Raw genomic sequence first — 12,567 nt, 5'->3', positions numbered from 1 at the left:
TCAGCAATTTAGCAAGATCCTGTTTCAAAATGAAAATACAAGCCAGGCATGGAAGGTGCCATGCCTGTAATCCCATAATTTGGAAGGCTAAAACAGGAGGATTGAAGGTTCAAGGACAGCCTCAGCAAGTAGTAAGACTCTCATTAACCTAGTGAGACTTTCAAAATCAAACTAAAAAATAGGGCTGGAGGTGTAGCTCAGAGATAAAATGCGAATGTTCCTGGGTTCAACCCTAAGTACCAAAAAAATAAAAAGAAAGAAAGAAAAAGCTGGGTGTGGTGACACAGGCTTGTAATCCCAGTATCAGGGAGGCTGAGACCAGAGGATCACAGGTTCAAAGCCAGCCTCAGCTACTTAGTGAGACTCTGTTTCAAGATAAATAGGCGGGCGTGGTAGCACAAGTTCAAGGCCAGCCTCATCTATTAGTGAGAACCTGTTTCCAAATAAAATATAAAATAGGTCTGGGGGTACAGTCTGAAGGTAGAAAAGACCCTGGGTTCCACCGCCAGTACCCCCCCACACACCCACCCCACATCAAGATAAAGAATAAAAAATAGGGCTAGGGATATACCTCGGAGGTAGAATGCCCCTGGGTTCAATCCCCAGTGCTGAAAAAAAAAAGTCAAAAATAAATAAAGAAAATAAAGATAAATACAGTAAGGCTGGGTGTGCTGGCCCACACTTGTACTTGGGAGGCTGAGAGAGGAGGATCACAGGTTTGAGGACACCCTGAGCAAGTAGTGAGACTCACTGATCTAGTGAGATCCTGTTTCAAAATAATAAATGAAATAAAATAAAATAGGCTCTGACCCCAGGTTCAATCCTCATGATAAAAAAAAAAAAAAAAAGAAAAGAAAGAAAGTTAGTTTTTACAGGGTTCCAAGCAGAGCTCATGAAGTAATTATGTGACAAATGTTTGTCCAATGGTCATACAAACTTTTCACTGCAGCCAGTGATCTCAAGAGAAATGTCATCATTTCCTGCCTTCTACTTAAGAAACTCCATTGGCTTACCCTTGCTCTCCAGTTAAAGATGAAACTATATAACACAGTGAGGAAAGGCTCACATTATCTGCCTCTCCAGCTCCGCTCTCTCCTCCGCTCCCTTCTCCACTCAGGCCGCACAGGCCTCCTTTAGCTCCGCACACGTGACACCCTCTGGCTGCTCCCTCGGCCTCCAACACGCTTCCTCCTCCACTCTCCCTGTCAAGACCTCGTCTCCTGACTCCAGCTCAGCATCACTGCACAGCCTCCAGGGAGTTCTCCTCGCCTCCTCAACCTCGGTCAGATTGTGTTGAACATTCACAGAACAATGTTCCTTTCCTGCAGAGCACTCACTTTAATATGTAATTATATAAAGCCGGGCGTGGTGGCGCACACTTGTAATCCCAGCATTTGGGAGGCTGAGACCGGAGGATCGCAGTTCATGGGCAGCCTCAGCTACTTAGTGAGGCCCCTTGCAACTCAGTGAGGCCCTATTGCAAAATAAAGAATAAAAAATAGGACTGGGGCTGGGGGTGTAGCTCAGAGGTACAGCATCCTGGGTTTCATCCCCAGTACCGCAATATACATATAATATGCATATTATATATTTATATGATTATATTATTATATATTATATAATAATTATATATATTAGACAATTATATATCTTTCCAGGCGTGGTGGTCCCATGCTTCTAATCCCAGTACTTGGGAGGCTGAGACAGGAGAATCACAGGTTTTTGGCCAGCCTCAGCTACATAGTGATATCCTCCACAGCTTAGTAAGACCCTGTTGCAAAATAAAGAATAAAAAATAGGGCTGGGTGTGTAGCTCAGAAGTAAAATACTGCTGGGTTCAATCCTCAGTACTAAAAAAAAGATATGTAATTATATATTCTTTAAGGTTATTCTTTCTTTGTTTCCCTTACTAATAATCACAAACTGCAGGCACGCAGGGGCCATGTCTGTTTAATTCATCTTAACAGCCGGGCGTGGTGGCGCACGCTTGTAATCCCTGTGCTTGGGGGGCTGAGACAGGAGGATCGCACAGGTTTGAAGCCAGTCTCAGCTACTTAGTGAGGCTCTCAGCAACTTAGTGAGACCCTGTTTCCAAATAAAGTATAAAATAGGTCTGGGAGTATAGCCCGGAGGTAGAAAGCCTCTGGGTTCCATCCCCAGTACCACAAAAAAAATAAAAAAATAAAAAGAAATAAAATCATCTTAAGTCCAAGAACTGTACTTGGTACACAACTAACCCTTGATAAACATTTGATGAATAGGTAAGTACATACAAGTGAACATTAAGCAAAAAATATATAAGCTAAATGATATCTGTGTAGTGTTCACAACCAAATACTACCAGTATATAAAATGAGAAGGGTGACAAAGAGCCAGAAATAATAAAATGGGAGAAATTTATTAAATCCTTTTTTTTATTATTTTGGTTTGGAACTGAGGATTGAACCAAAGTGCAGTTTTATTTATGTGGATAAAGTCTTGCTAAATTGCTGAAATCTTCACTAAGCTACTAAGGCTGGCTTCAAACCTGTGATCCTCCTGTCTCTGCCTCTCAAGAACAACTGGGTCTTATAGTCGTTTTAATGGAAGATAGTCAAGGGGAGAGGTGTGTGTGTGTGTGTGTGTGTGATTGAACCCAGGGGCATTCTACCCCTGAGCTATATCCAGTCTTATTTTTATTTTTTAACTTGGAAACAGGGTCTCACTAAGTTGCTGAGGCTGGCTTCAAACCTGAAATCTTCCTGTCTCAGCTTCCCAAGTTCCTGGATTATGGGTTTACACCACCACTCCTGTCTCTACCTCTGCTTTTTTTTTTTTTTTTTAAGGGTGGTACTGGGGATGGAATCCAGGGGCATTCTACCTTCAAGCTATACCCTCAACACTATTTTATATTCTTTATTTTGAAACAGGGTCTCACTGAGTGGCAAAGGGCCTCACTAAATAGCTGAGTCTGTCTGGGAACTGTGATCCTCCTGTCTTAGCCTCCCAAATACTGAGATTAAAAGCGTGCGCCATCACACCCATGCCCAATTTCTTTCTCCCCCTCCTTCTCCTCTCCCTCCTCCTCCTCCTCCTCCTCCTTCTTCTTCTTCTTCTTCTTTTTTTTTTTTTTTTTTTTGTGTGTGTGGCACTGGAGATTGAACCCAGTGGTATTCTACCTCTGAGATCTACCCACAGCCTTTTTTTTTTTTGGGGGGGGGTTAGCACTGAGGATTAAACTCAGGGGCATTCTACCTCTGAGGTATATCCCCAGCCCTATTTTATTTTTTATTTTGAAACAGGTTCTCACTAAGTTGCAAAGGGTCTCACAAGTTGCTAGGGCTGGCTCAAAACCTGCGATCCTCCTATCTCAGCCTCCCAAGTATTGGGATTACAAGCATGTGCAACCATGCCCAGCTCTGGTTTTTTATTTTTTATTTTAAAAAAGGGTTTCACCAAATTGCAGAGAGTCTCACAGGTTGCTGAGGCTGGCTGTGAACCTGCAATTCTCTAATTTCAGCTTCCCAAATACTGGGATTCCAAGTATGTGCTACCTCGCCCAGCTCAACATTTGACCTAACCATCAGTTCTCAGCTGTAATAAAGACTAAAAATACTTACCTCTTGAGACTGTTGGATTAAACAAGGTAATACTTGTAACTTCCTAAACATAAACCCTACACATAACATGGTAACTAGTTTCTGTTGTTACTTTATTACTGCTATACTTGACCACTACAAAGTAAGCTTTGGAAAATGAGGAGGAGGATATCAAGGTCGGAATCCCTCAAGGAGTTAAACAAGCTTATCACAAGTTCCTGTACATAACAGGTCTTAAATAAATGTTTGCTTAAAGAATAAGCCTGAAGCCAAGCATGGTGGCACATACTTGTAATTCCAATACTTGAAAGGTTCGGACAGGAGGATTGAAGGCTTACAGCCAGCCTCAGCATCTTAGTGAGGCCTTGTTTCAAAATAAAAAAAATAAAATAGAGCTGAGAGTGTAGATCAGAAGCAGAATGCCCTTGGGTTCAATCCCCAGTACTAGAGAAAAAAGAATATATATTTGAAAAATAAAGCTGGGCATGGTGGTGCATGCTTGTAATCCCAGCACTTGGGAGGCTGAGACGGGAGGATCACACAGGTTCGAAGCCAGCCTCAGCTACTTAGTGAGGCTCTCAGCAACTTAGTGAGACGCTGTTTCAAAATAAAATATAAAACAGGTCTGGGAGTATAGCCTGAAGGTAGAAAGTCTCTGGGTTCCATCCCTAGTACCACCAAAAAAAAGCTTACATTCAGCTGAGTGTGGTGCACACTTGTAATCCCAGCATCTGGGAGGCTGAGACAGGAGGATCTGGGTTTGCAGGCAGCCTCAGCTACTACTTAGTGAGGCTCTTTGCAACTCAGTAAGACTCTGTTTCAAAATAAAGACCAAAAAATAGGGCTGGGGGTAGAATGCTTCTGGGTTCCATTCCCAGTACTCTCCCCCCACCCCCCAAAAAAGAAAGAGAAACCTGAAGGTGTGTGTGGTGGCGCATGCTTATAATTCCAGTACTTTGAAGCCTGAGACAGTGAGACAGAAGGCTCACAGACTCAAGGTCAGCCTCAGATACTTAGTGAGCCCTCTGCAACTTAGTAAGACAGTGCTTCGAAATAATGAATAAAAAACAGGGCTGGGGGTATGTATAGCTTGGAGGTGGAATATCCCTAGGTGCAATCTCCAGTACCTAAAAAGTAAAGTAAAAACGAACCTCAGTGCATTGGAACTTGTCATTCTCTTCCTTCTAGCTTAGTAACCAGCGGTTGATGGGTCAGAATCCCGAGATAAAAAGGCCCACAAGAAGAATTCACTTTTTTTGTGTATGTGTGATGCTGGAGATTGAACCCAGGGGCATTCTACCTCCGAGCTACACCCGAGCCCAATTTCTTTATTCTTTATTTCTGAACCAGGTTGTCACTAAGTTGTGGAGGGCCTCACTAAGTAGCTGAGGCTGGCCGCAAACCCAGATCCTCCTGTCTCGGCCTCCCACGAGCTGGAATTACAAGCGTACACCACCATGCTCGGCTAAGAATCCACTTTTTACCCACAGTCAAGCTGTCAAAACAGGAAGGATGTTGGTTATGCGGTGGTAAGAGAAGAAACGGAACAGACGAGATACTTACCAGCAAGGTGTCCAGAGCATCGATTAGAGTCAGAGAAAAACTGTAAAAGGACGGAAGTTCCAGCTTAGTTAGAAAATCAAACACCAGATCTAACTTCCCATATCAGATACCCCCAAAACTAAATGAGGCACAATGATGCCTCTGCCTGTCCCATCTACAGTCATGACAGAGAACCACAGGGGAAATCGCTGGGATCCTTTGAACCTCTCGATGTACCTGGAAGGGTGGGCATAGCTCAGCCGTGACTACACACATGTCCTATATTCTCTGGCATCCTTCTGTCACGGGAGGCAGTATAAGACTGCAGCTAAAAGCACAGGCTTTATGGCAATTCCACATCTAGGAATTTACTCTATCGTACACATAGTTGTTTGAGAAGGTTCATGACAGTATTGTTTACAACAGTGAAAGGCTAAACCAACCCAACTGTCCGCCAGTTGAAGAGTGCTGAACTAACACATGATACAAGAGCCGGCGTCGTGGCGCATGCTTGTAATCCCAGGACTTGGGAACAGGAAAATCACAGGTCCTCAGCCAGCCTCGGCTACTTAGTGAGGCTCTCAGCAACTTAGTGAGACCCTGTTTCCAAATAAAATATAAAAAATGTCTGGGAGTATAGCCTGGAGGTAGAAAGCCTCTGGGTTCCACCCCCAGTACCACCAAAATAATAATAATAATAATAATAATAATAATAATAATAATAATAAATAATAATAAAGCCTGGTACAAACAGTGCAAAGAGAAAGAGTGATTATCAAGAGTTCTGTATGCCAGCATTTGGGAGGCTGGGACCAAAGGATCATGGTTCGTGGACAGCCTCAGCTACTTAGTGAGGACCTCCACAACTTAGTGAGACACTGTTACAAAATAAAGAATTAAAAAATAGGGCAGGGGGTGTGGCTCAGAGGTCGAATGCCCCTGGGTTCCATCCCCAGACAGGAAAAAAAAATATGTTGATGAAAATATATTCAAATTATGTTAAATGAAAAAGATAAGGTACAGTGTGCATGTATATCTACACAAGTTTTTTTCTAATCCCATTATGATGTATGAATACAGTGCACCAATAAAAGAATTAAAAAAAAGAAAAAGATAAAAGATAAGGTACAGAACAGGGAGAGCAGTATGTTTCCATCTACATTTCAAAAAGACATACGGACAGAGACCAGATTAGCAGTTGTTAGGGACAGTGGTGATAGAGGAATTAACTAGAAAATGACACCAGGGAACCTTTTTCTTTTTTTCTGGGGGTGGTATTGGGGATGGAACCCAGGGGTATTGGACCTCCAAGCTACACCTTCAGCCCTATTTTTTTTTAGTCTTTTTATTTTTATTTATTTTTTATTTTTTATTTTTGGTGGTATTGAGGTTCCTGGAAGCCCTTCTACCTCCGGGCTACACTCCCAGATTCATTTTTATATCTTTATTTGGAAACAGGGTCTCCTAAGCCAACGCGGCTGACTTTGAACCTGCGCGATCCTCCTGTCTCCGCCTCCCAAGCGCAGGGATTACAAGCATGCACCACCATTTTTTGTTTTGAACAAAACAAAGGTCTCACTGAGTTGCAAAAGGCCTCACTAAATAGCTGATGCTGTCCACAAACTGCCATCCTCCAGTCTCAGCCTCCTAGTGCTGGGATTACAGGTGTGCACCACCACGCCCAGCCTATCAGGGGAACTTTGTAGAATGACAGAAGCATTCTGTATCTTGACTCCGATGGTAGTTCATATACATTTAGAATGAGAATATTTTGTTATAGGGAAATCATGCCCTTAAAAAGCTAATTTTAGCCAGGTATTGCCAAGACATCCTGCTGCCTCGGCATCTATGTGTTGAGACCCCCCACTCCACATAGTTAATCGGCAGAAAGCCCCGAGAAAGAGGTATCGTCTCTGGCCAAAATATCCCCCACTTTTACCCTTCATGACTATTAATATTTCCTTTAACTTTCTACACGAATTGCTCCAGTGATGTGAAATCAGGACTATAAATAGAAATTGAGTCCGTGGATATAAATTTTCTAATAATTTGTCTAAACGTCCTTGGCTTTGCTCAATAGTAAGGAAAAAACTGGCCAGAACTCAGATGCTGTGATAAGCATTCCAGCTGCAGCAATCACAAAGGGTCTCCGATCCTCACTCCTATCACTAGGTTAAGCTATTAACTCCGGTAACCGATAGCTCAGTTTAAGGAAACTTTGTTTACCCTTGAGATCCTGCCTAGAGACAAAGAAGATAAAATTTTGTGTGTGACTTCGAAGCAATTTAGTTGATGAACAACTTAGTTGCCAAAATACAATAGAGCCAAGGAGAAAGATTGTTGACCTTCACGCCCAGTGTGAGCGTTCCTGAAACAGGGAGAATGCCGCATGGCTAGAAATGAAAATGACAAAATAAAGGACAGATATTCTAAATATATATGTATGAAGGAAAGGAAATACCGTAAGAGTAAGAAAGCACTTTTTCATGAAGAAGAGCTTATCATAAGAACGTCCCGACTGGGAAAGAAAGGAATCAGAAAGTTAGAAGCAGGTTGCAGAGGGTTTGTGATAAGGAAATGGATTATTAGAGACCAATAGGCCTTTAATAGGCTTTTTGTCTAAAAAAGAGTGTTCAGCAGTCAAGGAAATACATCTGACAACTAAATCCAAGAACTTCACAGTGTTATTTGTGGTGTCTTATTTGCCAAGCTGTGTTGTGAGTTTTTGTAAGCTTTCAGACTTCAGAAGGCAAAGCGGATGAGATCTGAGAGACTCCCATCGCATCTCCCTGGACCGCCACAGCTCCCCATGCTTGTCATATGGATATAGATGGAAACTTCAAAAAAGAAAGCAAAAGAAGATTCCATGAGAAGGCGTATTCTCCAAGCCCTGGGCCTTGGGCGTGCCTGTATTGCCTTTGGAATTTACCTTTGGACCTGCCCTGCTGCAATATCGGAAGAAAGATCCGGAGCTTATCTCCTAAATGCTGGACTAGTCATTTACTTTGTTTATATGTAATTCACTATTGTTTTGCTGTGATTGCCCCCCTTCCCTTTCTTTTTTCTCCTATTATTAATCTCACTGGTGAAGGGTATAAATTTCTCTGGGTTCCTGTAATAAATTGTCATTGGCTCAAGAAGCCTTTGTCCACCTCAAATTCTTTCCCAAGCGCCGTACCTAAAAACTTAGGGAATTCATAGAGGGAACAGAATTGCTGCAGATAAGTTTCTGCAGAACTCCACCTGCCTTTTGCCCCATCTTTCTGAGGCTCCCGGTCGCGAGTGGACTTGCCCCCACAGGACTGAGCCAGTCGGTAACAAGGTATGGTGGCTCACATTTGTAGTCCCAGTACTTGGGAGGCTGAGAAAGGAGATTGTGCAGGTTCAAAGCCAGCTTCAGCAACTCAGTGAGACGGTAGAATGCCCTGGGTTCCATCCCCAGTACCACACACACACACACACACACACACACACACACACACACGTTAATTTAAACTAGGCATGGTGGTGCTTTCCTGTAATCCCATTATTTGGAAGGCTGAGAAAGGAGGATTGCACGTTCGAGGACAGCCTCAACACTGTAATGAGGTTTTCAGCAACCTAGTAAAACCTTGTTTCAAAACAAAAGCCAAAAATGGCTGGGAGTGTAGCTCAAAGGCAGAATGCCCCTTTGTTCAATCCCTAGTACCATAGACAAAAAAAAGAATAATTTAAACCAGGCCCAGTGGCACATGCCTGTAATCCTATTACTTGGGAGGCTGAGACAGAATGATCTCAGGTTCAAGACCAGCCTCAGCGACTCAGCAATACCCTCCACAATTTAGTAACACCCTATTTCAAAATAAAAATAAAATAGGGCTGGGGATGTAGCTCAGAGAAAGAACACAGGATTTAGTTCTCCATACCATTAAAAAAAAAAAAAAATAGGCGATCGTGGTGACACACACTTGTAATCCCAGTATTTGGGAGGCTAAGACAGGAGGATCGCAGGTTCATGGCCAGCCTCAGCTACCTAGTGAGGCCCTCTGCAACTTAGACCCGGGTTCAAAAATAAAGAATAAAAAATAGGGCTGGGGGTGTAGCTCAGAGGTAGAACACTGGGTTCAATCCCCAGTACCACACACATCAAAAAAAGTTAATTTAAAAACAATATAGCCAGGCATGGTGATACACACTTGTAATCCCAGCACTGGTGAGGCTGAAATAGGAGGATCACAGGTTCATGCCAGCCTCAGCAACTTAGTGAGGCCTCTGAAACTTAGTGAGACCCTGATTCAAAATAAGAATAAAAAAAAAAAAAAATAGGGTTGGAGGTGTAGCTCAGAGGTAGAATGCCCCTGGGTTCAATCTCCAGTACCACAAAACAATAAAAAAAAAAATTTTTTTTTTTAAAGCTACACATAAGCCAAGTGTGGTGGTGCATGCGAGTAATCCTGGTACTTGGGAGGCTGAGACAGGAGGGTGGCAGGTTCAAAGCCAGCCCGAGCAACTCAGCAAGGCCCTCCACAACCTAGTGAGACCCTGTTTCCAATAAGAAATAAAATTGGGTAGTGGGTATAGCTCAGGGGTAGAATGCCCCCGGGTTCAATCCCCAGTGCCACAATAAATAAATAAATAAATAAATAAATAAGATTAACATAGCCAGGCATGGTGGTGCATGCCTGTAATCCCAATACTTGGCAGGCTGAGACAGGAGGATCACAAGATCAAGGACAGCCTTGGCAAGTAGTGAGATTCTCATCAACCTATTGAGACCCTGTTTCAAAATAAAAATAAAATAGGGCTGGGACTGTAACTCAAAAGGTACACTTCCCTAGGCTCAATCCCTAGTACCACACACACACACACAAAAAAAATCACATATGCACACCAAGAATATTACTGCATATACAGAAAAGGTAATAATGGCTGGAGTTGTAAGGTACCAGAGATAATTACTTTATTGTATATAATTTTTGTACTGCTTGAGTTTATCATTTGTTTGTATTTACTTTTTGTAGTGCTAGGGATTGAATCTACCTCTCAGCTCCACCCTCATACCCTCAGCCCTATTTTCTTTCTTTCTTTCTTCCTCTTTTTTTTTTTTTTTTGGTGGTACTGGGAATGGAACACAGGGGCCTTCTACCCCCAGGATACACTTCCAGACCTATTTTATATTTTATTTGGAAACAGGGTCTCTTAAGCCAGCAAGGCTGGCTTCGAACCTGCCTGATCCTCCTGTCTCAGCCTCCCAAGCGTGAGGATTACAAGCATGCGCCACCACGCCCAGCTTTATTCTTTATTTTGAAACAGGGTCTAAGTTGCAGAGGGCCTCACTAAGTAGCTGAGGCTCACCATAAACCCAGATCCTCCAGTCTCAGCCTCCCAAGTACTGGGATTACAAGTGTGCGCCACCATGCCCGGTTATATTTACTTTTTTCCAACTTAAAAAAAATGAAAATCAACACTAATTCTGAGTTTACTTAACTTCCCTAGCTCTTAGCAGAGAAAAGGATATTATCACTTACAAATATGTATAAAACATATAATAGCATCTAACGCCCAGGAACATGAAGAGAATTAAATAAGATGACAAAGCAATATGCATTCAACTGGTGTCAACTTCAGCTAATACAATGATTCCTCACTAACATGACAGAGAATTCCAGCTCAAGTAAGTTTTTATTCTAGTGGAAATGAGAAAGAAAAACCAGTAGAAAATGAAGTGAAAATAAGCCCAGGATGGTGGCATATGCCTGTAATCCCAGTCCTTGGGAGGCTGAGACAGGAGGACTGCAGGTTCCATGCCAGCCTCAGCAATTTAGAGGGGCCCTTGGAACTTAGTGAGACCCTGTTTCAAAATAAAAAATAAAATAGGGCTGGGAATGTTGCATGTAGTTCAGAGGTGAAGTAACCCAATCCCCAGTACCACACCCACAAATTTTAAAAAAGTGAAAATGATAATCAGAAGCTGCCAGGCGTGGTGGCGTGCACTTATAATCCCAGCATTTAGGAGGCTGAGATATGAGGATCGCGGTTTGCAGACAACCTTCTGCTACTTGGTGAAGCCCCTTCTTTTACTTGGTGAAGCCCTCCGCAACTTAGTGAGACCCTGTTTCAAAATAAAGAAAAAAAAAATAGGGCAGGGAGTGTACCTCAGAGGTCAAATGCCTCTGGGTTCCATCCCAGACCCGCAAAAGAAAAAAAAGAAAAAAGAAAGAAAGAACACGAAAAGTAAAAAAGAAAAAAAATGATAATCAGAAATGTCGCAAAAAAAATTAACAAAACAGGTGACTTATAAGATTGACTGATAGAGGCAGGTGATACAGGAAACTAAAATACAAGGGACCAGAAAACAGTCAATGATACGAAGATAACGGGGAAGTGTATTGCAGTTACAGAGACTCCCAACTACAGGGTTTTAAGTTCGAGGAGAGTCACACCCCCTTCTGGACCGCTTGGGTTTTCTGATTCTTAGAGCTCTTCCACATAGCTTATGAGTGCAAAGTGAGGACACTAGTCCTCACAGCTGGAGCCTGGTACTGCTGAGGCTGGGTCAGAGGTCAGGTCCAGCCGGCCAACCTAATTTGCACTGCCAGAGCCTGGCTGGATGCTGCAAATGCTGGCCTGCATTGGGGGTGCGGCCCAGGTCCGGCTGGGAGCCTTCCGGAGCCGGCGAGGAGACCAGGAAGCCACGCGTCCCAGCTGGCCCGCCCACCTGGGCCCCGATCGCCAGACCCCGGTGTCCTCACCCCTCCGCGCGCACTACCTGCCCCAGGTGTCGTGCCCGTCACAGGTGAGAGGTCGCAGCTCGTCGTAAGGAAAGGCATTTTCCAGGTAACTGTCGTAGGCGTGGTAGAACATGGCCTTGACTCGCTCCCTGGTGGGGGGGGGGGGGACCAGAAATAAGGTAGTGGGGCAGAATGCAAATCAGGCGCGAGAAAGGACAAGAAAGTGGAAATCGCCAGGCGATTTCTGCCGAGGGCCCAGCAGCGGGACCCAAGCAAATGAGGGTGGGGGTCCTGGGATGGAAGGAAAGGAAAAGACCCGGTCCGCGCTTCCCACTCCCCAACTAGGGCGGGCGGGAGCCTGGCCCCCTTCACCTGTAGTGGGCGGGGTCGGGCGCAGTGCCGTCGGGGCCTGGAGCACCATGGTGCAGGGGCAGCAACGCGCACAGGAGGCCGAGCGGGAGGAGCAGCCGGAAAAGCATAGAGCTCGAGTCCCGTCAGCGCCGCCGCAGCAGCTGCAGCCTCCGCCACCGGCTCATCCTGGGACCCGCTGTTGGGTCTTCCGGGGACCCGCGCCACTACGCCTGCGCGCCGAGAGAGCACCCGCTCGCTTCCGGACTACGAGCCCCAGAATGCAATGGGTTTCCGGAACGGGGCAAAGGGCGTCTTGAGTTGTATAGTCTCCCAAGCAGAGATGGACGTGTCTTAAAAACAGTGGCTACTATTGCTACTATTTTTAA

General features: G+C 44.2%; 1 protein-coding gene across 2 annotated transcripts in view; it reads right to left on the bottom strand.

Moving 5' to 3' along the window:
• Window positions 1–12,309, bottom strand: part of EDEM2 (ER degradation enhancing alpha-mannosidase like protein 2) — a gene marked incomplete at both ends in the record, with an annotated part of 42,283 nt that extends 29,974 nt beyond the window's left edge. Inside the window, 3 exons of one of the 2 annotated variants that reach the window (XM_080716153.1) lie at window positions 5,142–5,181; window positions 11,869–11,979; window positions 12,203–12,309. In XM_080716153.1, the coding sequence (XP_080572279.1) occupies window positions 5,142–5,181; window positions 11,869–11,979; window positions 12,203–12,309 (258 nt within the window). The remainder of the gene's footprint in view (window positions 1–5,141; window positions 5,182–11,868; window positions 11,980–12,202) is intronic. The other variant, XM_080716154.1, reaches the window with a different exon arrangement.
• Between the last annotated feature and the right edge of the window lie 258 nt (window positions 12,310–12,567).

Source organism: Muscardinus avellanarius (genome assembly GCF_963383645.1).
Source record: "Muscardinus avellanarius genome assembly, chromosome: 19".
Lineage (NCBI taxonomy): Eukaryota > Metazoa > Chordata > Mammalia > Rodentia > Gliridae > Muscardinus > Muscardinus avellanarius.
Note: the sequence above shows the minus strand (reverse complement) of the source record. Positions and strands in the feature narration are given on the sequence as shown.